General features: G+C 46.3%; 1 protein-coding gene across 6 annotated transcripts in view; it reads left to right on the top strand.

The window, feature by feature from the left end:
- PHF2 (PHD finger protein 2) overlaps positions 1–26687 on the top strand; it is a 97766-nt gene extending 71079 nt beyond the window's left edge. For 2 of the 6 annotated variants that reach the window (XM_037383671.1, XM_037383673.1), the window contains 13 exons: positions 1137–1228; positions 2555–2644; positions 3917–4288; positions 5225–5344; positions 6597–6715; positions 7370–7548; positions 7758–7831; positions 9561–9721; positions 17835–18112; positions 19866–19961; positions 20886–20995; positions 22218–22479; positions 25721–26687. In XM_037383671.1, coding sequence (XP_037239568.1) covers positions 1137–1228; positions 2555–2644; positions 3917–4288; positions 5225–5344; positions 6597–6715; positions 7370–7548; positions 7758–7831; positions 9561–9721; positions 17835–18112; positions 19866–19961; positions 20886–20995; positions 22218–22479; positions 25721–25809 — 2042 coding nt within the window. In that variant the 3' untranslated portion in view covers positions 25810–26687. The other 4 variants (XM_037383672.1, XM_037383674.1, XM_037383676.1 and 1 more) reach the window with 4 other exon arrangements.
- The last annotated feature ends 1207 nt before the right edge of the window (positions 26688–27894 follow it).

The following is a 27894-nucleotide window of genomic DNA, read 5'->3' as shown; positions in this document are numbered from 1 at the left end:
TTACGCTTAATTTTTGCAGATGTGCCACATAGAAGATGGACAGGTGGCCAAAATCAGTCATGTTATTATTTGAAAACTACTTTTAACATACCAGCAGAACAGCTGATCTGGTCCAACTCTCCCCTTAAAAGCCATCTCACTCTAGTCAGGACCTTAACTGTCCCTCTTACCTGTGTGTAAAGGAAGGTTTCATCCTCTTTATAAAATGTATTTAAGTTGTCTCAGGGGCAAATATAATGTTGTAACATTGTTTTAGTTTTTAGTTGCCTGTCAAGTCTCGCTTCATTCCCAGTTTTAACCTAATGAAGTACATGCTCTGTCAGCCGGAGGCGTAGAGTGGCACTTCCTTCTCCCATCATTTTGCTGATGCTGGTTGAAGTACGTGGACAGGTCACATATACCTGGGGCCACAGGAGCATCAGACATGTGGCCAGCAGGGGCACTGAGAATTAAAGCGAAGTTTTCTGTGAAATTCAAATTCTTCCAAACCAGATTCCTTTGGAGTTGATCCAAACATCCATGTGTATATGTTTTTTACAGATTTGGGGTCGCTTTGCTCTTTGTCTTTTACTACAGAACATGTCTAGAGACACCCGTCAGATCATTTTATAATGAGAAACATCTGTCTAGTTAATAAGCAAGATGAGAGGTCTCTCGGAGTGTTGCCTGGACGGGGGCCCCCTTGTGACCGGTTCTCAGCAAAGACTGTAATGATGGGAAAAGTTTAGGCAAGCTTGTACTCAAGCAGAGGCGAAATGCTTTGCCCAGTATAACCTTTGTTTCCACATATTGGTAGTTGCTTTTTCAGTCAGAGTAAAAGAACTGCTGATGGTACTTTTTTATTACCACAGCCTAGGATATATGAACGTTGAAGCTAACTTGAGTATGGGACCAAGAAAGGAGCCAGAAGGGTTGCCAGTGTAGACATAACTTACAGGAGCACGGTGTAGGAAGGCTGAGTTGGATTTATGACACAGTAAATATACTCCTTATTACCATCAAGTTGCAATAGGGATTAATTTGTGGTGACAACCTTTCAAAGAGTTAACTTCCCCAGTTAAGTTTTTTCAAATTAAAGACTATGTAAAACAACTTCAGCTAGTGTTTGAATGGCATTGGTTTTTTCCTCTGCTTAGGTTTGCATAAAGCTGGGCAACAACCTCCTGCTCATTTACTCCAAGGAGCAAAAATTCTCAATGGTGCTTTCAGGTCATGGACTAAAAAACAGGTAGGAGAAGAAGCCTGTATTAATATTGTGTGTTTGTCAGGTTTGTCAGGTTTGTCAGTCACTGGACCAGAGAGCAAATGCTAGACCAAATAATGTCTCCGTAGCAAAACAGCAAATTCTAAAATCCCAAAGAGAAGGGGCTGGGAGAACGCAGACAGAGTGCGATAGCTGGAATTTCATAGTGCCACATGAGGAGTCAGCAGAAAAAAAGGTACCACCGGTTTTAAAAAAAATAATATCTGCACACGGTCAAAAGGGTACTGAATGAATGTTCTCCCTGACTCTGAGGATTTTCTTGGGCCAAATCAATCAAGCAGAGGGTGTGTATGCAAGTGAGGCCTAGAACAATGCCTACATTTTCGTGAGCACAAGGTGCCCAATTCCTGCAAATCAACACATTAATTGAGCCAGGAAATACCTGTTGGCTGGAGAGAAGGCTTAAAGGGATTTGCAGCCTGAATTTCCTGTTGCAGTCATTTCAGAAGTGTTATTCTTGTGTGTGTTGCTCCTATAGTTTTGGGAAATAAGCTGCAGAAGACAGGCCATTCAATCATAAAACGGGAACAGGGGAACCAGCAGCTTTAGGATTTTCAGGCATTTTAAGAAGGGATGAGCAGATGAGAATGCCATGTTGCATACACAGTTAGGTCAGTTAGGTGGCTGTCCCAGTTTTAAATGTTGTCAGGGACTTGGCTGCTCCCTACTGCAAAAAGACAGTGTTTGAGCCTGAATTCAGAATTGCTGCCTGGTTTCCTGTAGAAGGACTGACTGGTGTGGGAGCTGTCTTCTCTGTGTCACCGTGTTTATTTTTCCACTTGCCATGCAGATGAGAAGTAGTGAGGCAAAGGAAGTCAGATTCTGTTGGCATTTGGGTAAAGTTGAACTTTGAATATTATAGCATGACATGTGAATGCAAATGCTGTTAGTCCTGTCAGGGACCTCCCAGACCACTCTGCTGACAAGTTATATGCATGTTATACTCATTGAAGACACCAGCCTAAGACAATCTCTCCTTGTAGATGTAGAAATGGAATTTCTCACAGAATGTCATATAAGGGGGTAAGCAAAGTAATATTACAGTTATGAAAGTAATATTACAGTAATATGTGAAAAATACTATTGACTTTGTTGTTCTCTCATGGCAACTATTTACAATAACATCCAGAAGAGGCAAAAAGTATATTTTTTCCTTACTTGGACAGCTGATCCAGTCAGTACTGATTTTAGTACGTAGGAAAAATATGGACATGTCACTTAAGGAGGCTTTTTTCATATTTTTGAAAAAGACACGATCAGAAACAGCAACCTGGCGTTCTTGTGTTTTAGGCTTTAGCAGAGCATGAAGATGAGCTACCAGAAAACTTCAAACCAGCACAACTTATCAAGGACCTTGCCAAAGAAATAAGATTAAGTGAGGTTTGTGCTGTTTTCATAATACTAACTATATTGTGGGTCTTTTAATAATCTAGGGTATAAAATGGATGAATAGAAATAAATGAATCTTTTCTCCTCGTTCTCTTAATTTTAAAAAAATAATGTGAGGTTTTGCAGTAGGGGGACTGCTTAAGGGTCTTCTCTGTGGCTGACTTGTCACATGTTCTCTTCTCTCGCTTGCTTTCTCGTCCTTACACTGTGTCTGCCTGTCCTACATGCTTTCTCCTCCACCTTCTCCTAGCTGGACTGACCACACACCCCTCTCCATCCTTTTTTTCTCTTTCACTTTAGCTACTCCCTACCCAGAAATATGATAGAACTCAAATAAATGTCGTCATGCTCCCTACGTAGTATCTCCTTTTCCTTATGTTCATTGCTGAGCTATTGTCCCAGTAGGAAGCGTTGCTCTTGGCTGGCTTCTAGGCAGATTTGTTATAGCAAATGGGGTAATGATTATACACCCCACCCCCCAAAAAAAAACCCAAAACCAACCAAAGAAAAAACAAAAAAAGGAGGTTGCATAGAGGTATCATTCATTAAGTCTGCTATCACATTCCACTTAGTGGAGGTGTGTGACAGTGCAAGGTGACAATAGCTAGTTCATTTGTTTTAAGAAGACCTTGTGTTACATTCCACCCCCTTTCTAACTATGTCTAAAGACCTCAAAATTGAAATCTGTCTTGTCGTTTTATCCTCTTTGATGTTAGTATATAAGTTTTCTAATTGTCAGAATGGCAAGTTAAGCAGAAAATAATTCATTTTTAATTAGTCAGACAGTGTTAATTTTAATTGGGCAGCTATTTTACTGCTTATTTTTCCTGAGGGCATGAAACATGATTCTGCTATATTTATCACATCTGAATTAAATGCAAACCATTTGTGCTCAAGCTGATTAGCATTTTAAACAAAAGACCATTCATTTTATACATCTCTTTGTATGGGCAGTCAATTTAACAGTCCTACCTGATGATGTAACCTGGTAAGAGTTACACTCCTTATGAAGCCACTGGAGTTTCTCCAGGGCATATTTGTGCTTGAGCAACAGTGGGGGTGGGAATTCGTGGCGAGCAGAGTGTTGCTGTGGCATGTGATGTGGTTGTCATTCCCTGGCCAGCCTGACCTATGAATACAGTTACCCCTTTACTGGAGGGGGAATCTTTGGGGTTTGTTTGCCCAAGGAAGGGAGGGTGCAGGTGAATATTGAATGTGAGACAGGTGGGTCTGAATGCCTTCCTATTTTGTACTAAACTACAGAATGCTTCAAAAGCCAGCAAAGCAGACACGAGTGCCAACACAAATGCTGAGGAAATCTGTCCTGTGGAGAAGGAGGAGACACCATCACCAGTCCAAGTGACGCCTCCACCCCCACCTGTAGAAAAGCTCCCTAAAAAAAAGACTCCCAAAACTGTGAAAACTCCTAAACAACTCAAGCCATCCAAACCCCCCAAACCTCCCAAGCCACCCAAACCCCCTAAGCCTCCCAAAACACCAAAAGTTAAGGGAGAAGGAAAAAAGAAAGGAAAGAAGGCAAAAGAAAGTCCACCACCAGCCATCCCGAATCTTGACTTGCTGGAGGCACACACAAAGGAGGCTTTGACAAAGATTGAGACGCCAAAGAAGGGGAAGGTGGGTCATATCTTAACCTAATATTCTCACCATAATAGGAATAAAGTCAGTCCTTAAGTCTCATGCAAAAAAAAGTCAAGCAACATAATGTGAAACCATCTTTCCACTGAAGTAAATGGAAGTTTTGTAACTGTCAGCTTATTGCCCTTTTTTTACCTGTTTTATTTGATTTGACTGTTTGCTTGGTTATTCATTTGATATGGAGCCTCCAAGAAACCTGCTGATTCAGGCTGAGTCTGGCAAACTGCTGCCAGTTGCCTGCCCAAACTGAGGCAAGATGAAAAACAAAAGACATTTTTAATGGCACTTTTTTTTGCCCCTTGAAATATTATATTCTTATTTCAAGTGTTATTAGCACTCATGCGCATTTCCATAGTCAGTTTTCAAAGATGAACGAACTCATTTCTAAAGGATCTTATTTGCATGAGGTTTTGCTCTAGAATGAGTGACTGAAGAGAAAACAATAGTTCGCTTCCATTTTCACCCATGCAGGACAAGTTTCATTTTGATGTCCTTCAATTCAATGTGAATTTTGCTGCTGAATTCAGTAGGGGCCGGGATTTCATTGAGACACTGACAGAGTAATGTGTTGTATGCTGTTTGTTAAGAAGTATCCGTAGGTCTTTTCTAAAATGCTTCTAAAATTCCTAGTAGTTTGTATGCAGTTTGCAAAACCTGTCCATGGACCAACAGGAAGGGAGATTAAAATGTTTTTACAGTGCTATTGTATGTTGGTATATCAAGGAAAAATGCAGCCAGTCTTCTGTGTTCTCTGAAGCAGCAATATTTGATTGAATCTTATATCTGGGTTCAAAAGAATGAATCAGAAGAGAAGTATTAAAAAATATATCATGTTGTATTCCAGATAAAAAATGTGTTTCTGTAACATGCCAGCACTCCATTCTCATTAAAAGTACATGCTGACTTTTTCTCCAGGCTGCAAAGAATGTTTTAAGTGTTCCCAATAAGGAAACTGCTAGTAAGCAGAATGAGGTGGAGAAATTTGAAGTTCGAGAGCAAAATAAAAGCAAAACAGAAGCCAAATGGAAATACAAGGTAATATCTCCTGCTAAATTCTGCTGCTGATTCTGCCACATAGTGATAAGTCAAGGGCAGAGAAATATTCGTAGGTCTACCTAAGCAGAGGGTATGTGGCAGCAATTTTCAGTTCCCAAAGAAAATATTTTTTGGACAGAAAACTGAAGAGTGTGGAGGCACGCGCATATTCTTCAAAAGCATATGCTAATTGTCCATCTTCATCCTTGGTGAAGCCAGTGGGAACAGTTAGTAGTGAGATTTTTCAGTGCTGATCTCTTTCATGATTCTTACTTTAACATAGTTCTACTACTTTTAAGTCTGGAGTAGTTCCAGAGATACCAACAACTAATGGTGGCATAAAAGTAGAGTTAATGAAATCTGAGTTATTCCACATAAATTAAAAGCTTGCCTTCCTGGAGGGCTAATGTATGGTGAGTAAAATTTGTTCATGGAACAATACATTTTTTCTCCAGGTACCATCTAAAACAAGGTGACAGTAGGCTTTCTCAGATAAAGAGCTGTCTGAATTCTGCCAGCTTTGTGAATTTCTAATGCAAAAGTGCAAACAAATTCCCCAAAACAAGACAAAAGTACATGTTTTTTCAGGTGGGAAAACTACGAAGAATCATGAATCATTAATATTAGAGACATGTAAATTTTTTTGTGTTAAAATAAGTCATGGGTAATGTGATTAGATCGATATGTACCAATTAATTCCACAGCCAGAGGAGCTTAGGAAAGTATTACGGCGACTCCTGAAAAATCATCAAAGGCTTCTGTTGCACTGAATGGCTTTGATATTAAATTATTAAATTCATAATTCAAGCTCTTCTGAAGGTGTGAAAGAAGCAAGTGGAGCCTAGGATTGAAGTGCAGTCGTACTTGCAAGGTTACAGGCACTGTGCTAGATCCTGTCCTGAGCCACACAGGCACAATGCTGGTGAGCAGCGTGCTTAGCCTGTTCTCTGATTCACAAAATGTGTGTTTAGTATTTTACCTCAGTCTGTACCAATTTAAGAGAGCAGTATTTAAATTTGGCATCGTGTGGGTACTGCTTAAACTGGTGCTGAAGTGCTTCTTGAAAAGGGACAAGTCCCTGAACCCATGTTAGTCTGTGAAAGAGTATAATCCTCCATTTCTTACCACGTCGGGGAACATATTTTTCTCTGCATATAGATCAGTGGATTCTCTGAGGTTACTTAGGAATCTGAAATATCAACAACTCATTGAATTTGTTTTATTGTTTTTCTTTGGGTCTTTTGCCTTTCAGAACAGTAAACCTGATTCCCTTCTAAAAATGGAAGAGGAACACAAATCAGAAAAGACACCTTTATCAGGAAATAAGGACAACAAATTTACATTTTCTTTCTCTAATAAGAAGTTGCTTGGGTAAGTAAACAATATGACAATACACATCAACTAAAAAAGCAGATTAAAAAGTCATTATTTATGGGGATTTTGTACTAGGAGAAAATCTGCCTTGTAGAAAATACAATGTAGAAAATACACTTATGCAAAAAAGTTCTTGGCTGCAGAACTCGATTTTACCTAGAACTCAGCTTAATTTGCCAGAACAGCAACGATCTATCTTTGAGGCTGGTAGTTTGCTTGACAGTAGTGTCTTCGGTATTCAGGCAGTGTCCCATGTTTTGGCTATTCAGGTTCTCACCAGCTGAAGTGTTTTTTGATCAGGTCCTATTTCAGGTACATTTCTAAGAAGCTGCTAAATGAACCCTCCGTACCAGAATTCCATGTTGTGTGTGCATTATGCATATCATGATATACTTTGAGAAAGCTTTAAATACTACAGTGCTTATTTGAAGCCAGTGAAGGCTACACCAGCTGGCACCGTATTTTGAGATACAGATTTTAGGTTCAGAAACATGCTTGTAAAATTATTTGAATTGCTGTGGCACCTGTGAAAGTATTCAAGTTGACTGAGATTTCTGCATAAAGGTACTCACTGTCTTCCTTTCTGTCAATTTTCAAAATGTTTTCCAGTCAAGAGTATTGTTACTGATTTGTAATTTATGGTTTTTTCAGTTCAAAGGGAGTCAAACCCCAACTGAATACTAGTGTGTTTGGGTCACTGCAGAATTTTAAAGAAGACAAAGCAAAACCTGTACGAGATGAATATGAGTATGTGTCAGATGATGGCGAACTAAAAATTGATGAGTTTCCAATCAGAAGGAAGAAAAACACTACAAAAAGAGAACTGTCCTGTAAGAATATTTCCTATTTGGTCTGTATCTGCACAACAAAGTCTTAGGGGTTGGTTGTCTAAAACTAGCCTTAAGAAACTAGGTGATTTATAATAAAGCAAGCCACGTCTTAACTATCAGTCAAATATTAGTGGATTAGGAGTGCTATTTTTTTGAAGAGGAAATAACCATGACTTTGTTTTTCTTATTTTTTCTTTTCTTTAATTCAGTTCTATCAGATAAAAAAGATACTCTGCAGCACACTCCTGTTAAGAAGCCAAAGGTGGAGTCGGTATCATACAAGGTATGGTTATTATTGCACTTATCACAAGTAAGCACCCACTGTATGCCTGTAACAGTATGTGGGGCAGTAGCAAAGCCTTCTTACAGGCTGTTGTCACGTCCTCTCCTTCACTCTGCCGTCAGTCTGCCCGGAATAGGTAGCGTTCAGACATTGCCAGGACTAAGCATGATTTGGTACTGTGGCTTGAACTGCTTGTACATGATCAGGCCTGATGGGAAGCATGTGTGGGGATTGTGACAGCTGTGCAACACCACAAGAACAGGAGCAAGCCGTAAGAAAGAAAGGGTCAGAAGGAGTTTTGTGCCATACATAGCCTGATGTTACATTGCTGACAGGCACAGGAGTCTGTCCCAAGCTGTGCTCCCAACCCGTGGCTGTCCTTCCTCCCATTCCCATGGTCATTAAATTTCCATGTTCGTGTTTGACAGATGAAACTTGAAGTAATGCTAGTACAATTGAACTCATGTCATTTGGCATTCCACATTACTAGAAGCCCTTAATATGTATGATGTAGCGATTAAAGGTTTTGTTTGCTGTCACTTAGCAGAGTCTCCCTCTGCGCTTACACTTAGAATGCCCTTGACTCAGCATGATACTTCGGCATGTCCCTAACTTGAGGCAGTGTCAGCGTGCTGGTTGATAGCTTACCTGCAGGAAACTGAACAGCACGGGCCTAAGTTTGCTCTGTGTTAGCATTGAAGCTCAGTGCTGGAAATTAAATGACATTAAAATTAAATGTTTTGCCCAACTGTGGTTAATACACATTCATATTATAATATCTGAATAAGTCGGAAAATGCTAAATAGCTTGTTAACACAGAACTGTAGATGACCAAAACATTTGGCCCTAGGAACTAAGGAAACCTTTCCATCCTGGTTTAGTCCAGGGATATTCAAGAGTAAGTGCAGACCTCCTTGCCTGAGTCCGTAGTTGACTTCTGGAGACTGGTGCACAGAGAACAGGGGAAAAAACCTGCTGGTATCTCAATGTGCAGAAGCTTAATGAAGGAGGGCAGTTCTGGAGAGAACAGTGATTCACAGTCTAAGCAATAAGGACTAGGACTTTAGAGGTCTGAAAGCAGGGTGGGAATGAAAAAAAAGTTGTTCTATTTATACTCTAAACTACAGTGCATAGAGATCCCAGCCCCAGACACATACTTAGATGCAGGTACCTTCCGTCAGTGGGCTCAGGTGTCACTGTTTGTATGTGTCTATCGCATTCCTCTGTCAGATCTTCCTGTTCTCTTGCAGAAGAGATGGCAGAAGTGGGTCTGTCCCGATGTCTGAATTAGCTATGTTAATAGTCTTGCAAGACAGGCCTGTGCCCTGATGCATATCTGGGCTGATAGACGCGGCCACACGTTCACTTCTTTTGCTACACGGGTCACGGTGTCAAGAACAGGAGCAGGGACTGAGAAGGCAACACAGCACCCAGAAACACTACTGTTACAGTGGTTTGATCCCATGTGCAGGATCAGATCTCAAAGCTGGTTCTCCTGGGTTGGAAGGGGAAAGAAAAACCTACCATGCCTACAGGCTGCAAGGAAAGGGATTTTTAAGTGCGTACCTGGGGTTTTTTGGGTTTGTGTTTTTGTTTTTTTCTTTAATGAAAGCAAATTACAAATGCTAGCTCCTGTCTTTGGAGGAGCAGCAGGCTGCAGAAATTATTGTGCTGTTCTTGTTGACTACTCAGTGGGTTTCCTCTTTTTTGAGCCTTTTCCTTGTTTTAGCAGAGCGATGACTCGTCAGATGAAGATTTGCTTCACATTGACACAGAGGCAAAGCCAGGGCGCAATTCCAAAGTAAAGAAAGAGAGTGGAAGTTCAGCAGGAATTCTTGATCTTTTGCAAGCAAGCAAGGAAGTTGGGGGTTTAGAGTATAACACCAACAGGTATGCAACAAGGGATGTTTTTTCCTTGTACCCATAAACAAAAATTGCTCTTTTGTGGTTGTGTGTGAGAGTGAGAGAGAGAAGGAATTTTGCAGCTCAGTAACTGCTTTTTCTCTAGTAAGCACGTTTTTCCTTTATCCTGTGATCTGGAGGGAGAGATGGGAAAGATTTTGGTGGTATAATTTAAACAAATAGAGGTATTTCACATTTGTAAATGCTGAACATCCATTGAATCATTCAAAAGGAAGAGAGCTCAGTGAATGTAGCTTGAGGGCATGAATATTTTTTTTTAATGTAGTAATAATGTGATAATCTAAATGACCAGTATTCCTTCCATAAAGCATTGTAAGGTCCCGCACAGTTCCCTTTGATTGGATGTTTGAAAGCAAAAAATAGGAAGCTGTCTACCCTCCTTCACACCCTTGGTTGTCATTCTCCCCACCAAAACACATCTTGGAAAATAACAAACTCATTCATGGATACTTCTGTACTTAAAAATGGAAGTGCTTGCTTGGACTTGGTTGTGTTTCATATGGGACCGCTGTAGGTGGCCACTGAGGCTGACACTGGATGTTTTGGAACTTGGTTAATAAGGTACAGCACTCGATCTTTTAGTAATCCAAGCAGTGAGCAGTGAAAAGAAATGCAAAACTGGAAAATACGATTCCTAGACTCAAATCCTGCAGTTCAGGACTGTCTGGAATGAGGGTTTTGTTTGGGTCTCTCTCAAAACAAATGTACGGGTTCACTGCCTCCACACTTTACAGACCAAGTCTGATCTGAAACTACTGATAGAGAATTAGGTAACAGAAGCATGCATGTCATTTCAAAAGAAGCTAGTGGGACTCTTCACATACAGAAATGTCTTGCTTAACTCAAACCTTAGGAATTAATCCCTGGGAGGGGATTTTGGGAACATCAACTGAGTTTATGACTTCCACGCACAGAATGGTACTGCAGACATGAACAGCATGCTGTGTCTTGTGCCTTGTGCTCCCTGGTAGTCTGCTGATTAAGCAGATCTTTGCTAGCAGCTGCAGTCTTAACTGAATAATTTGTCCCCCCTCTGTAGAAAGCCAGAGGTATACATGTAAGCACTTTCCCCTGCCCCACAGGGACTACAGCCTTGGCAATTTTGGAAGCTGTGGACTAAATTGCTGGCACAAATTTCTAGCTTCCAAATACGCCTGTTGTGCAAACAGAGGAATTATCCTCTGAAAGGTGAGATTGACAGGCTAGGTGGTGATGTGGGAAATTATGTGAAACGTGCAGTAAGGCTATTCTTGTTTGGCATTTTAATGAGCCAGCTCCATCTCCACTCTGCCTTCACTGGAAAACCACCTTCACCAAGCAGGCAGGGCACGTTGGTTCTCCAGGCTGGCTGCTTGAAGCAGCATTTATCCTGTTCATGATTCATACAGCAGATGTTGGATGGAAATAAGAGGTGTGTCGCACCATTTTATACACGCAAAGCAGCAAAGCCAATCTGCTTTGAGTGCTAAAGCCAGATGCCACATTCAATGGTTGCTGGGGGACCCCAACAGCAGCTTTTTCCTTCCTGCTTTCTCTGGGTCTGCCTTGGTCATACAAAGCCACAGAACCTGTGAAGGAAGTAGAAATAGCTGTAGGAGTGGACTGAGAGTTGAGAACAGTCTGGACAAAGAGACTGGTGCTGTCCTTTTCACCTGTGCTGTACCTTAGCTGGGTGTTGAGTGTGCGTGACCCAGGAAAAGTGCAGCTTGCAAATTTGAAAGGATCTGTTGAAGTAGAATGAGAAGGTCCCCTCAGAGAGGAAGATACTATCTAAACCTGGGAAATGTTGGAAGTTAAAAGCCATAACTGAGAATTCCAAAAGATATGCCTCATGGTCAAAGGGGAACATATGGAATAAGTTACCAAGGGAAACCACAGAAGCAAATTTTATCAGGGAGTTAAAAAAAAATTAAAAAATGCTTTTTTTGATGTTAAGGGAGAAGATGGTATTTTTTAAGGTTGCAATGCAGTGACACAGTTATGGAGAAATCTGAAGGAGGGAGTATTGTTGAACCAGAAACACCTGATTCAATCATCTCAATTTATTAGGCAATTGTCTCTCTCACAGCTTAGACGGTCACAAGAGATTAAACCATATTATATAGACTGGCTTCATGCAGTGTAAATCAGTTGTGAGGTACCAGGCAGCTCTGTGAGAGACAGTCTTGCCTTTGTGCATCAGCATTTAAAGTTTATTACTTGTTACCGCACAGCGACAGTGATCCTCATCTCTCTGTTGAACAGAGGTGTGCATGCGGAGTCTGCTGTAGGAGTTCTCTTCCCATTCCTAATGGGGGTGAAAAAAGCCAATGATTTTAAAATCAAGTAATATAGTCACTAATACCCTTAGAAGGCTTATCTTGACAAGGCTGATGTTTCTAGGGAAGACATCTAATCTCAGTTTAGTCCAATTTTTGCTCCATTACTACCTTCCCCCTAGCAAGGAGTGGTTGATCAAAACAGCCAACCACCTCCTATGATTGTGGAGAGTATGGGGAGAGGTACCACTGTGTCTGAGCTCCCAGGAAACAAGAGTATTTCTTGTTGTCTGAGCTCAGTGTGTCAGTGGTTCTAGATTTCCCTGATCTCTTGAGGTTTGGCCCTGATGCTGCACCTGCCCTTCAAAAGAAATAATCACACTGGCGCTTCTTTTCTGTTTGATTGTTCCTATGAATTCCTTTTCCATTCTGTGTTATGGTGCATAATGGAACGTGTTTATGTAGAATTTACACTTAGGTTTTGGCAGGTAATTAGACTTGTCAGCAGGTAGTTAGGTGTGTCTAACTCTGGGAATAAAGTTGCCAGTGTAATATGACTCCCATGCTTGAAGTTTGGTATAAAATAAGAAAATTTATCAACCATTGTAAGAATTAAAAGAAAACCGCCTTGGCCATGTTTACACTGCTAACCATTCCATGTAATATGGTTTGCTGCCTGCGTACGATGTGCAGAAATGCAGAGGTAAGCGGAAAAAACAGATTACAGAAATGGTCCTCAAAGATTCTCTTCCTTGCTTGGGTGGTGTCTTTTCCTGTCTGCAATGGGTTAAAACTGCCACTGTAACAGAGTAGGACTCAGGCCTTTCATTTTTCTGCCATTCAGCCTGGGCTCTGTACCCAGTGTATTTGTAGACTTTGTGGTTTCTGAAATCAAAGTCACAAATGCAGTCACATAAGTAAACTCTGCATGAATTACTACACTCTGTGTGGTAGTTTAGTGGGAATGTGTCATATCAATTTTGGCTCTTGTATAAACAATTAGGCTTTGGCAGTGTGTATTGCAGCTTGATTGAAAAAAGCTCCTGATAAATGAAATTACTATGTTTCATTTCATAATTATGCCAGGCTTTTTAAATGGCTATATAATGTGTTTTTTTAAAAAAAGAGGAAGAAACATGATATGCAAGCATACTGTGTCTCAACATAATGCCAATGCGGTTGTGTCTGACTCTCAGGAACAATTTCCATCTTTCTTTACTTGTAAGGCAGATAAAGGGTAGGTATATGTATGTATGTATATATATATATATGCATGTCTTTTCTGGATACTCCATGTAGCAGTAGGGCAGGTATGTCTGTGTGGAATCTCCTTTGCTCACACAGTGGTCTGTACAGATGAGAGCCAGCTATCAAGTGGGCAGCATGGAGCCCTGTCACACCAGTGCCAGAGCTGTTGAACCCCAGCAGTAACTTAGGAAGCAGGTCAGGGCTTTTTGTGACAATAACCTTATCTGAATTCTGTGAAACTTCCTTCTATAAAATATTGGACTGTCATTTGCAGCTGACCAAACCAAATGCCCTGATGGCATTACCTAGATTGCTCTAGAGAGCTGCATCTTCTGTACTTGTGTCAATGGTGGGGGAGAGATAATGACAGAAGCCCTGCAGAAAGGCTGCTGTACATGTGGAAAAAGTCTGAAAGAATTGTCATGAAATACGGAAAAAAGCTTGGAGGGACTGGCAGTCACATAATCTTGAACTGAGCAAAATTACTTGTTCTTTTGAGGTCCTATTCAATAATGGAAGGAAATGCTGGTTTTGTACTTGAAATTATTTGAGTTCCATGGTTTTATACAACTGTGACCTCTCCAAAGTATTGATAAGATTACTGTCTTGGCTCTACTTCTCTGCCCTTGATTTGCATTAGGCCGCAGGTAGGGTGAGGGGAAATGTAGAAATGACAGGGAAATGCTATGGCAGAGAGAGGGATGGTGATTTATTGCCTTCCGCTTACATGCACAACTGTTTCTCAATGGTTCTTGTTTGAAGTATGCCAGAGTAATGGCATTTGGAAGGGACCTCAGGAAGTCATCTTGTACAGCCGCCTGCTCACAGCACAGCCGGCTGCGAAGTTTGACCCAATTGTTTAGGGCATTGTCCTGGTGAGTTTTAAATATATTCAGGGATGGGGATTCTGCAGCCTCTGTGTGAGCTGCTCAGCCACCCTCAGTATGGACCTTTTCTTCTTGTGTCGGATCTGCAGCTTGTGACCACTGCCTTTCATCCTGTTGCTGTGCACCACCGAGAGGGTCTGGCCTTGTCTTCTCTGTAACCCTATGAGCTAGTTCTTGCTTCAGGTTAGTTCTTACTTTGATTTAGAAAATGCTCAGTGGTTCCTGTGACTTTCCTTTGCCCGTGTCTGTTTTTCCCCTAATCTTAAAATGAGACTGGACAATAGATATTCAGAGATGAGGTGAGACACTAAGTGAGCTTACTGTCTCTTATCTCCACCTTGCCTCCAGCCATGTAGGCAGCATGTGCAGGCAGCAAGGAGAATGGGGAAGAAGCCACCCCTCGAGTAATATTCTGCTGAAATTAATAAATTCAATTTTTGTGTTTGAGGTTATAGGTGAAAGGCTCAGTAATTGCTTATGAAAGGAAGGAGATGATCTGCCTAGAGATGTTAAACCCTCAGAAATGGCAGTAGTAGAATTGTTGTGAATAGTGAGGCACTGGCTCCCTGCATGATACCCTCTCCTAGCTTCAGGGCATTGGGATTGTTCCTGTGCCCAGACAGCGCAGGGGCCAGCCTCAATTGAGGAGGTAAAACCTTAGTCTGTCCATGCTGAATAGTGTGTGTTCTTGTCATGATCATGCCTGTTTGCCTGTTGCCACCTGCTCTGGAACATGCTGTCAGGGAAAGGATGCTCTTGTCAAGTCTAGGTGGGTAACACAGACAAGTGAAAGCCCCAAAACATAGCCTGAAGGGTTGTTTTATGTTCTCCTCCCTAATGAAGATACTGCTAGCAATGGCAAGCTGTTTGAGGCTTAAACCCAACGCAACAAATAGTTGCAGAGAGCGCTGTGTGTAGGGCACAAAGCCATCTGTGCCATACAGACCAATGTCTTCTTCCTTGAGTTCCTACAGAGATGATTTGCCCTTCCCTGCTCCTCATCACACTGTCCCAACCAGCACGGCAGGCTGGTCAGTCCTGGGGGAGATTTTATTTAGAATAAGTTTTAACAGCAAGTTTTCCCTTCTGTTATGGTGCTTATCTCCATTAATAATGTGAAAACGTGCTGCCAGTTTTCAGCTCTCCGGAGCAGCAGTAGAATGGCAGTTGCTGGTGATGACTATGCACATGGCTTGCTAGCAGGCTTGCAAGGCCAGGCTGCTCGGTGTGGGTGCAAGCTTGGCCCGTCGGGCTCCACACTAGCTCAAGCGTGGGCTCTGGGTGGGAGCGGACCCTGGCATATCTTGGACTGGTCCTGCACAGCTCAGCCCCGTGAGTCATTCAGGCAGCCACCACGCTGCTTTGGCCATGCCTTTTCAGCCGTCTGAGTGGTTCTTTTGCTTGTGGACAGAGCAGCAGCTGCACCGGGGTTTACCATGCTATGCTGGGTGTTGCAGGGGAAGCTGGCAGTTCCCAGCGTGGATGTCTTTCAGTTCCTGCACTATATGAAGCTGAAAACCACCAGATGCTTGCTAGGCAGCAAATGGTTATAGCAGTAACCTAATCTCTCAGTCATGTGTCCTTGTCTTTAGAAGAGTGAAAGGAAAACAATAAAATCCCAAAAAGGGAGGCCATGCAGAATGCTGAAGTGGAGCCCACTGCAAAAGGCACAAACGGCTGCCAGTCAGTTCGTTAAAGTGTCCTTTTCTCTGTTCATCCACAACATCATTTTTTAGCTTGAGGAGAGGAAAGCAAGGCTGCTGGGATTTGCAGAGCAGTGGCAGGGTCTGTGTTATCACTAAGTGCCACCTCACTGTGTGTTTGAAGGGCCCTTGCCAGCCGGCTGTTGGGAAGGGAGCATGGAGGCAGAAACACGGGTGGCTTTGCTCCTGCTCCCACACTCATTTTAAATGCTTTTTAAGTCATAGTTGTAACTCACAGGTAATTTACTTTCATAATTTTTTTTTAAATCATTGCTGAAGCTACAGAAAGATAATATGGCCTTCCAGAGCTTAAAAATTACTTTCTTACTCTTCTTGAATTTTTTTTTTGGCTTAGAATGCTGAAATACTTCTAATGAAAGTACATGCCAGCACATGCCCTAATGAGAAACACTTTGCCCTTGTGCAGCTCTGCCTCTGGGACATTTCACACACACATTCAGGTTATGGTTTGGCTCTCAGAACCACTGGTTTTGATCATATTCCACAATTTATTTGTTGAAGCTTGTGCTGCTTAAGGCAGTTCCTGTCTGATTTGCCCGTCTAGTGGTCAGTATTTGATGGTCTGTTGGCAGTGTTTTGAGAGTCCAGTGTTTGCGAAAACAGTTGGGGGGGGGGGAAATTTGAAAAGAAAATATGTTAATTTCTTATAGATGGTGCAAAATATGCCTTTGACAGGGAGAAGGCTAAGACACCTGGCATGATAATGAAGGGATTAAAATGTCTTTTTCCTAAATAAGTTTTCGGTGTTCTTCTATTCATTGAGTTGCTAGCTGCTAACACCACTCTTAACTTGTTTTCAGGATTATTTATAAAGCAATTAGTGCCCAGAACCTCCCATTATGTCTTGTACGTTACTCTATCTGAAGTCCTGTAATGGTTTAGAGTGGATTAAATTAAGATCAAGTAAGAGAAAGCGATGCAGTACTGCTAATTTACTTGGGAAGTGGTGTATGTGAGTGGCTTCTATTGCATAGCTGTAAAAAATATCATTACCACAGCAAGGTTTTTTTTGCATTTCACTATTTGCCCAAACTCCAAAGTTCTGGAAATATTTGATGATATGTTTTGCCTCTTGCAGAATTAATGTCTGGCGTTCTCTGACAAGGTTATCATTCTATGTTCTGTATTTTCAGGAGCATGCTTTCCCACCTTGCTAAGCATACATGCCAGTCAGAAGTTACACATTGTTTGACCTCAGCCTACTCTGTAGGAATGTATTTCTTTCTGTAGCAGGTGTACCATTCCTGTTGACAACTGGCAATAAAATACCAAAAAGCACGTTCAATGAAAGCTAGGTTTCCACCCACCCTGTAGTCCACCCATCCAGTCCATAGCTCTCCAGTATCTCCCATAATCAATCCGTCACACATCCACATCAGAAGACTCTCCCAATGCACTGCAGAAGGGTCTTGAATTGCTCTACCCTACCATGTTGTCCTGCCAGCAGATCCTGGAGTCGTGACAGCCCCCATTGTGAACTGTGGCCTGTAATCATAAGCTTCCTTCCAGTTGTTCAAATTCTTCCTCCACTTGCTTGGCAGCATGTGGCAGAATCCCACCATGACATCCCCCTCCTGTGCAGACCCATAAGTCCTCAGAGTTGGTAGCAGAGACACTGTGCTGTTGGGAATGCCGTTACAGGCTTTGAAAAGTTACCTGACCCCTGTCCTCACCCACCAGCAACAACAGCCTGCAGGGAGCTGCACATCGTGTGCCCAGCCGTGCTGAGCACGGCTTCCTGGCTTCTGGGGCAGCAACCCCAAATCTAATGTGCTGTCTGTGATATTGCTGTTAGGATAAAAATAACTGGTGTCACTTGTGGCATGCCCAGCTGCTCAAAGGGCAGTAATCAGGAAATCTCTTCCAGCAACACTGTGCACTAAAAGGAGTCAACTCTTTGTGAGGGGTTTGTGTTTTTCTGGAATCGCTAACAGCTCTTGTATTTCTCAATGTTTCCCTGCAGTCAGCCACCTGCCTCACCCAGCACGCAGGAAGCAATCCAGGGCATGCTATCGATGGCAAACCTCCAGTCATCAGAGTCCTGCCTCCAGACATCATGGGGTACCAATCAGGCAAAGAATAACTCCATCTCCACACAAAACTCTAAAAAAGCGGGTGGTGGCAGCAACAAAAATGCCGGGAAGCGGTTACTAAAGAAAAGCACAAAGAACAGTATTGACATCGAAGATTACGATGAAGATCAGGACCACTTAGATGCCTGTTTTAAAGATTCAGATTACGGTAAGTATGAACGAAGCGGTCTGTGTGAGTGTGTGCCTGGGTATGCATGTACATATTTGTGCATGTTTGCAAATACTGCCCATGTTTCTCATGATATGCTTGCTCAGTTTCTGTCACATCAAAATCGACTGGATATTTTGGTAAGGAGGAGTGCAAATAACAAGAGGTCTGCATGGCAAAATTAAGCAAACGCTGTACAATAGGAGACGGACTACAGAGCCGGTGGTGATAGGGCCATCCAGGTAGACTATATTTGAGGCAAGTCGCAATCAGAAGATCTTAAGAAGCACGGAAGCCCACTGAAACTGCATCAGTCAGCCAAGAAACAGGAAACTGCCCCAGAAACGTGTGTCAGGTACTGGTACTTACGACAGAAATGTCCTTGTCTGCACAATAGCAATAAAATGTCTAGCTGAGATGAATGAGTTGAATTTGTGCTTGGAAAAGGGATCCAGTGGTGTTCTGAGTATTGGCAGAGAGTGCAAACATCTGAAGTAGAAATGGGCACAAAGCCAGTTTGCACCAGTTATATCAGTTCTGCAATAATAATCTACAGGACCTTTTTTGAGTATAAGAAGTGAGGAAATGAAGAAAAGTAATAATGTAAAGACTGATAGAGACTGGAAAGCCTGAAGTAGCAAAGAGGGCAAGAGGTGGGTAGAGGTTTATGCTGCATAACAAGAAAGTCTGTGTGTGTGTTGAAGTCTCCCTGGCAAGCATGGCCATCAGAATCATTTGTTACAATTAGAAAAGTGGAGTGTGTCTTCTCCCATTATTAACAGAGATATCACGGCAAAATGGAGGTGCTGTGACATGCTGCAGAAGGCTGCCCAGCCATTTAGAGTGCACTGTGTGCGCTGGGATGCAGCGGTAGCGCTGGAAGGTGCTTTGGGAAAGAGCAGCTCCATAAAGCTGTTGGACCGGGGTGTGCTTTGCAGACAGATGCCATGCATGAGCAAGGCTGTGCTCTGCTCTGCGCTGCTGAGGGCTGGATTTGCTCATTTTGTGTCTGTGCTGCCAGCAAATGGAGAGTCTTTGTTGTGAGCAGGCTTGGTTTCTAGAGGGTTGCTTTGTGCCACATCTGATCAGCAGACTTCTAGTGTCAGTGGCTAAATGCCACAGTAATGCCAAAATCACCAGTGACGTAACAAATGGCAACTGGCAAGAAAATCAAATGCACATGAGAAAAAAAAATAATACAGAAACTTCATAGTACAGGCTTGGACAAAGTTCAGATAAGGTGGTGTTTATCTCAGAGGCCTGTGAAGGGTCCTTTGGTGGAATGGTTCACATTCATCTTTTGGGCACTCGCACTGTGTCTCATTTGGCTCTGCCTAACTGTGCGGCAGTCATACAGGCCAGGACAGTGTGGTGCTGAGTGAAGTGGTTGGCTGATGTGTCTTCAGTACCAGTCCAACTTGAGATAAGGAAACCTGTTCCTGTCCCTTCTAGCTGTGCTGCTGCTCCACAGACAAGAGGAAGACTGATTTTTCCTGTCCGAGAAGTTTCACTCTGTATCCTGAAAGTACCTGGTCACAGTTTGACAGCAGCTCCCAAGTGTAACGTGTGGATGAGAGCAGGAGAAAGTCCCCTGAGTGTTGCAGCTGTGTCACCACTCAGTGGTACTTCTAGGGGACCTTGCTATTATAGCTGCGATGCCTGTAGTCACCCCACCTGTACAGAGCAAGTGGGCCTCTGTGCAGGGTAGAGTTGTTTCCTACATTGAAACTATTACCTTTGTTTCCTACTGTAGTTTACCCTTCTCTCGAATCAGATGAAGATAATCCAGTATTCAAATCCCGATCAAAGAAAAGGAAAAGTTCAGATGATGCCCCTTACAGTCCAACGGGTAAGTCCAAGTGGTCTCTTCTGCCCAGACTCAGGCTAAGTCATGCAGGTCCCTAAAGAACCAGCCATTTTTTCAAGGAGTGTGGAAATTGTAACACCACAACTAGCAATTTCTTTATCATGTGAAGGATTAATCCTTTCCAGCACAGTGGGAGGTGATTACTGGTCTCTGGGACTCAGCGCTGAGCAGTGTTAGCCTTCCTCCATCAATCAGTTGACTGGAAAAAGTAATTCCTCGGTGGGTTGTTGGTTTATTTTATTTCATACTCTTGGCAGTGAAACAATTGGTGGCCACCTTAGCAGTGGTATAACAGTGGAACTCCAGACAGCTGAGTAGCCATGGCTTTTAGGTGTTGACTGTGTAAAGAGTAACGAGAGAGAGTGTGGGAAGTCTCCTCCAGATTCAGCCAAAGCTGGTGGTCTGGAAGGGTGTTTTTGTTGCGGCTCACCAGAGGCAGTGACAGGCCAGGAGGTCCTTAGACCCTTTTGATAAGGCCCGTTAACAAGGGAGTCCGCGGCTTGCTGTGTGTGTGACAAGCAGCCCATGTCTCATCAGCTTGTGGCACTGCATGTCCATCCCCAGCTGACGTAGCGGTGTACACTGTCCATTTGGAAATGATGCTGGAGTCACTCCTATCTGTAGCATAGGCTAAACTTCCCATGGCTTTGGCTTCAGGCAGCTGCAGCTGCCAGTGAAGTTGCTCAGCTGTGTTACATTTTTATTGGCAGCTTCTCCCCAAGCCACTGTGACTGGAGGCTGTTGGCACCTTCTGCCTTCGCGTGCATCCTAGGGAAGGAAGGGCAGAGGCTGCAGCATCCCTGGCCCTCCCTGCTCAGGAGGGCAGAGCCTCGCTGCCCATTGTGTGGTTATGCTGCTCAGACAAGCACGTGCTGCATATCTCACCTGCATCTACTTTCTTTGTAGCACGAGTTGGCCCCTCAGTGCCTCGACAAGACAGACCAGTGCGAGAGGGCACGAGAGTCGCCTCCATTGAAACTGGACTCGCCGCTGCCGCTGCAAAGTTGTCACAGCAGGTGAGGTTGCTTGAGAAGTAGTAGCTGCCAGGGAAGGAAAGCCCTCTCCCCCAGCAGCAGAGACATGCCCAAATAGCAGCGCCGTGTCAGTCCTCCTCAGTGCTTATTCATGCCAGTGACACAGGGCTCAGCAGTCTCAAGGGAAATGAATGGGATGAAAGTCCAATAGTGTCACAACATGTCTGACAACACCACAGAGCAGAGCAGGCGATGTGTTGGAAGTGTAGAGAAATAGGAGCAAGCAAGCATAGCTCCCAGGCTAAGACAGAAGGAGGCTGCCCAAAAGGAGTATGCATGAACCACATATTGATGTGCATTTGAGAGTCTGACTGGTGTGAATGCCTTGCCTGTGGAAATCAGCTGCTGGGAAGCATAAGGGTTTACTTCCAAAGACTTGGTGAACTGTGGGTAACTGTGGGTCACTTTAGCAAAGATATTGAGGCCCTTTGGGTGTTGATAAGTGTCCAGTCTCTGAAGGGGTCAGATAGATGCTAAGCACCTAACGCACATAGGCCCCATACGTGTGACACCATGAGGTGCAAAGGTGACAAGGTCTGCTGGACCAAGGTTGGTGAGACACCTTGGCGAGTTGCTGGAGATGCAGGTTTTGGTGGCATTGGGCTTCTGTGATGCACAGTGTTGAGTAGAAGAGCTCTAAGAATGGTAGCAGGGTTTCATCAAGAAGCCAACTAAAGGTAGGCAAAGGAAACAGGACGGTGACAGGCCACTGTTCTCATGGTATGTGTGTGTTAGTGCAGTTACAGGTCGGGAGATAATGTGTGTGTCCTAGCAGGAAGCAGAATCTGTGAATCAGTGGGATGTTTAATATCCTCCATGCTATTGTGAAAGTGTATGAAGATACCTGAAGATAGGAGTTGCCAATTTTTGTGGAACATCGAAAGATTTGTTCATGCAAAACCACGCTGGTCTCCCAAGGCAGGGTCATTTTGGTCCTGGCTGGTTCCCGCTTGCTGCAGTGTATGCAGAGTTAACAAACAAGGAGGCTCTGCACAAAACATACATAGATGCAAGAAAGGCAAACGTGTGCGTGCAGCAGAGAGAGCTGTGAGCGAGATGATATCGGAACAGACCCCGAGCAGTTTGTACATGGCAAACTTCGTGGGTTTTCATTGTATCAGGACCCTAAGCAACGCCGCTGGCCCTTGCCATAGCTAAAGGTCTTCTGGGGATTAATCTGAGCTTCATGTTTGTCATTTTAAAGGAGGAACAAAAAGGCAAGAAGAAAAAAAATACCAAAAAGAAGCTGTCAACCAACAACGCGAACAAACTGGCTCAGGAAGGCAGCTCGCCAGAGCCGAAGCTGGAGTCACATGCCAGCAGCCTCACAGACCACGAGTACACTGCAGGGGCCAGCACCTTTGGGGTCGCCCAGCCTAACAGGGGATCGCAGCCGATGGCACCCGGTGTTTTCCTCACACAGAGGAGACCCTCATCATCCTCGCAGAACAATGCCTCCGCCAAAGGTACCAGGAAACGCCTGGGGTTATGGTGTAGGAATGGGGAAGGGTGAATTGGTCATGTAATCCATGCCTTTTGCAGGGCCCTCACATGTTGTTGTGCCTGCTGTGGGTATGCAGAAGTGCTTTGGCAGGTTGGATTTGGTTAGAGATAGGGCCCATGGCCTTAGCTGTTCTGGCACTGTGGGCCCATGTGTGCGTTTTGCTCCTGGGCTGTTTGTTGCATGGTGTGAGGCATCCCATGCTAGGAAGTACTCCTGGGCGTGCCCCGAGGCTCCTGAGGAACACCTGCAGTGGTCACATCATGGTCCAGCCTCTCTGGCGAAGCCTTGTCCAGGGGAAGATGCATCCGTGAAGGCTGTTCTGCCCAGGGCTAGGTCAGGCACTGCTGTGGTTGGGTGGTGTGTGTACACCAACACATGCTGACATGTAGATGAGGACATCCCAGCCAGCAAGCGTAGAGCAGTGCAGATCTGCAAACCTGTCTTGAGACTTGCCACAAGGGAGCAGAGGAGTATCAGACCTTGGGAGTAACACAGCTGCACAACACCAAAGCCAAAAGAGAGGAAGAGGTCGCTTGTTGTCTGCTGTAGGGAGAGCGTTACAAAGCTGAGGCTGTCTTGGAGTCTAAGCTAGGACCTCCTGTTCTCTGCTTGAACTTTGCTGAGAAGGCCTGACAGAGGCAGGTGGGTGGGACAGGCACCATGTAGCGTGAAGATTAAGTGTGCAGTCCCACTGGGAGAGGCCCCGGTGTAGAAGGTGACGCAACGTGGCAGATGTTTCCTGTGTTCCCCTGTATTCGAGCAGAGCAAGTTAGAGGTAGTGCATGATGTCCTGGCAAACAGTAAAACATCAGAGCAGCCTGAATGGGCCATGCAGGAGGACGTGCATAGCCAGAGTCCTGCCAGGAGCTGGTAATACCTGTGGCTGTCTGCTGAGCTGGAGTGGAGTGAACGTGTTTGCCTGGAATGGTGTCTTTGTGGTGAAGTGGTGGCATTAGTAAAACAGGTCCAAGCCAGTGGAAGATGTGATGGGAAGAGAAGTGCTGAATGGGGTCAAATCCCAGTCTGGTAAGCTAGGCGGCCCAGTCAGGGCATTGTGAAGGGAGCGTGGCCAGGCATGTGGATCACACGGTGCCCGTGGTATAGCTCAGTCCTCAAAGGAGGGAAGGAGCCATGTGCCCAGAAAGTGAGTGGCTGACCTCGCAGGGAGCGGAGCACTTTCAGGGCCTCCTGTGCAGGGTCTTGGGACAGCTGGGGGCACCAAGGGCATCTCTCTGCATGGAGCACAGGGAAGTGCTGAGCCTGGGGACTGCCAGCTTGGGCACCACTGGGAATGAAGGAACTGTGGAAGGAGATGGTGGGATGAAGCACAAGTAGGGAGCTCTAGGGCCTCCTCAGGGAAGGTCTCAATCTTAACAAGTGAGGCAAAAGGATGAGAAATGAGGAAAGTTCCCACAGAAAGTGTCACCCACACTGTCACAGTCTTTAAGGCTGGGGCACTTATTGCAGATGGGAAGAGTGGAGAGGGGCGAAATCTCTGCAGGTATTGCGCATGAGTGCATCAGTGGCAGCATGATGGGAAAAGAAAAGACTGCGTAGGTGTGCGTTGTGCCTGGCAGACTCCTGTGCCTTGGTGACCAGGGGAGTTTCTGGCCGTAAGGTGGTAGCAGACGAGTGGTGGGGCAGCGAGCAGCTGCAGTATTTGCACTGGACCAGGACACAGGGAGCACAGACCTCACTGAACCACACAGCTCATGGGCAAAGGCCTGAGCTCATGGCGGTGGTGTCTTCGCATCGGTATGGGGACAGGGGACGTTGTCCACTTTGGGTGTGTTGTAGTGCCTTGGTGCTGGCCTGCATCTGTAGGAAAGCAGTGTAGTGTGTGTGTGCACGCGCGTGTGTGTGTGTCTGTATGTGCATCTTTTCAGTGTCCTTCTGGCAGGGCTGGATGCAGGTGGTCTGTCTAGCTCTGGGGGAAGAGAAGGCAAAAAGAAACGTGGCACTGTGATGGCACATGGGTCGGTCTCAGAGTGGTGGGCAAAGTACCAGGCATCCTCGGGGCAGTGCTTAGCCCAGGGCTTATGGTGGCATGTGAGCTCAGCACCCCTGTGCTGCAGCTTTCCCTCGGAGGAAGGCAGAGAGGTGCCCAGAAATCCCTGGCAGCGTGCAGGTGCGTGGTGAAGGCTGGCACTGCCAGGTACAAGGAGCGGTGGGGTGATTGCGTGTGTGCAGCCTCTCCTGCCAGGCACTGAGGAGCAGGACCGTGCTGGCGTGGCTGGGTTCCCACTGGTGCCCATCAGCAGTGAGCCAGGCCTGGCGTCAGGCCAGGTGAGGGCACCGGGCAGCAGGGCACTGCGGTGGCAGGAGAAGCCCCAGCAAAGGCAGGAATGAGCCTCCAGCCTGAGCAGCAGCGGGGGGTGGTCCAGGGCTGGGGGTCAGCCATGTGCCCCTGCCATGGTGGTGCTGCTCCCCGCTGAGCCCTGATGGATGCCTGGGGAGGGGGGGGGGCACCAATGCTTGGGCATGCTTGTGGCCTTGGAGGGGCCGGCGGGGGCCTCGGCTGGCTCCAGGGGCAGCCGGGGGGAGCTCCAGGGGCAGCCGGGGGGAGCTCCAGGGGCAGCGGGGGGGAGCTCCAGGGGCAGCCGGGGGGGAGCTCCAGGGGCAGCGGGGGGGAGCTCCAGGGGCAGCCGGGGGGAGCTCCAGGGGCAGCCGGGGGGAGCTCCAGGGGCAGCGGGGGGGAGCTCCAGGGGCAGCCGGGGGGAGCTCCAGGGGCAGCCGGGGGGAGCTCCAGGGGCAGCCGGGGGGAGCTCCAGGGGCAGGCTGCGGAAGCTCCGAGAGCAGCCTTGGGGGTGCCCAGGGGGCCCAGAGGCCGCCTATGGAGGGGCCCCAGGGGCAGCCCAGGGGGTGGGGGTGGGGCAGGGGCAGCCCAGGGAGGGCCACAGGGGCTCCATAGCCAGCCTGGGGGGGCTCCTGAGCGAGCCTGGGGGGGGGCTCCTGGGGCAGCCCGGGGGGGCTCTAGCCAGCCTGGGGGGCTCCATAGCCAGCCTGGGGGGCTCCATAACCAGCCGGGGGGCGGCTCCTGGGGCAGCCCGGGGGGGCTCTAGCCAGCCTGGGGGGGCTCTAGCCAGCCGGGGGGGCTCCATAGCCAGCCCGGGGGGGCTCCTGGGGCAGCCCGGGGGGGCTCCTGGGGCAGCCCGGGGGCGCGGGCCGGGCCGGGCGGGCGCTGACCCGCTCCCGCGTTGCAGGGAAGCGCACGAAGAAGGGGATGGCCACGGCCAAGCAGCGGCTCGGCAAGATCCTGAAGATCCACCGGAACGGGAAGCTGCTGCTCTAGCGGCGGGGCCGGCGGGGCGTGCCGCCCGGCTCCGGGCCACCGCGCCCGTCATCCCTTTAACTTTCAGCGGTCGGAGTGTACAGAATCCTGCTATAAATATTTTTTAATATAGATGTCCTTTCTCAGAGCGCTGAGAGTGACTAGCCGCCAAAAGTTAATACTAACCCCGGCCGGGCGGGGCCTCCCCTCAGGCGCCGGGCGGGCGGCGGGGGGCGGCCGGGCCGGGCCGGGGGGCCCGGGGGGCCGGGGCCGGGCCGCCGGGCGCGTTTCTCAGGCAACCCCCGTCGCCCTGTGTAGCTGCGTTTCCCGAGGCACCCTTTTCCTAGAATGTAGCTTGTACATAGCTTTTGGAATAACCACCACCGGTTTTTTATAAGGGGAAAGTCTCTCCGGGGCGCCGCCCGCCGGTACCAGCTCTTTGCGTAACTTCTTGTACGAGGAGGGAGACAGTTATTTTACTAGCACCTTGTGGAGTGTTTCCGTGTTTTGTGACGATGTAATTTATTAATGTTTGTAGCTTTTTATATTTGTACATTTCTTATGGGCTTTGTTTATATACACACATTACCGGGGCGCGGCGCCCGCGGGGAACCAGAGCCACCTGCGGCCGCGGGCGAGGGCCGCGCCAGCCTGGGCGTCGCGCCGGCTTTTTTATTATGATTATTATTATTATTAGTATTATTATTTTTTCGCGACATGTACATTTCTAACAAAGTTTATCGTGGCTATCTATCTATGACGGTGTTTTATTTACCGATTCATATCAAATGCTCTTGTATCGAGTTCACGAAATCTAAGTAAACCTAGAGCAAAGTTTAAAAAAAGAGAAAAAAGGAAAAAAAAAAAAAAGCAAAGTAAACTATTTCAGGTTTTGTACACAACTGCCTGGGCCTGGCCTTTTTGTGGGGTTGGCACAGGGTTTGGTGGGGGAGCAGAAGCAGCCATGGGGGTCCCTCTGGGTGGGTGGGTGAGTGGGAGGAGCGGGCGCCCAGCCCAGCACAGCCTCTGCCCTGTTCAGCCTGCTCCTGCAGCGGGGGCAGGCAGCTGGGGGGCTCTGCAGCCCCATCACAAGCACACCACGGGCTGCTGAGCCCATGCCCCATCTGCCGCCCAAAACCCTTACTGAGACCTCTCTTGCTGTAGCACCACAAGAAGCCCTGGCTAATTCGACACGGCCTGAGTGTCCTGGTAAGATTCCCTGTGTTCCACCCAGTCATGTCTGCCCACTGCCCAGCACCGCTGATGACACCTGCCTCTCTTGGACAAGCATACACGCTTGCTTCCTGCCTCCATCCTGGCGGTCACCAGGTGCTGCAGGCTTTCCCCTTCTTTTCACTCACTGAGACATCGGGTATCTCACCATTTGCTGTGAGCCATTTCTCCAGACTGACCCTGCCGCCCCTGGGCCTTTTTCCACATACTTCTTGGTTATCCTAAGAGAGGCTGAAGGTGATACCCGTAGACATGCACAACTGCTGCTGCTGTAGTTCTTTCCTAACGCAAGGCTGTTCAACTCTCCCACACTTAGGCTGCTGCCTAGCACTTTGGCCACATTATGCTGGCAGTGACACGAGCCACCTACAGCCTGCGCAGTTACCTGTTGCCCCTTCCGACAGCCCCAGCAAGCTCAAGGTTACCGTTGCAGAGCTCTCTGTCTAGAGGTAAGCATGATGTGGCCTCAGACCCCAAACATGTTGTGTTTGCTTACTAGACAACAATGACACAGTGGGATAATACGAATCTTTTCACTGGCCACATCTCTTCAAACAGGTCACCTGTTGACAGAGCTTTATTATAAGCAATTCTTTCAGACAGACAGAAGGCCAGGTGTGCTGCTGAGGGATTGCTTCCTTTTTGGGAGGTTTTGTCTCTATCTACACCTGGGTCTCTGATGCACAAGTAGGCAAATGCAAAGGCCATTACGTGTGCAGGAGTGGTGGGTGCCTGATACTAGTGCAGTACGAGGCATTGCAAAACTCATCCCAGTTAGGTGTTGCCGACTTTCAAAGCAGGCAGCCAGTAGCGACGCGTGGTCAGTGGATGAAGACAGTGTTCTCCAGGGGAAGGCTGTGACAACCCATTTGG

The sequence above is a fragment of the Falco rusticolus genome, chromosome 4 (genome assembly GCF_015220075.1).
Source record: "Falco rusticolus isolate bFalRus1 chromosome 4, bFalRus1.pri, whole genome shotgun sequence".
NCBI lineage: Eukaryota > Metazoa > Chordata > Aves > Falconiformes > Falconidae > Falco > Falco rusticolus.
This window is presented reverse-complemented; position numbering and strand designations above follow the sequence as displayed.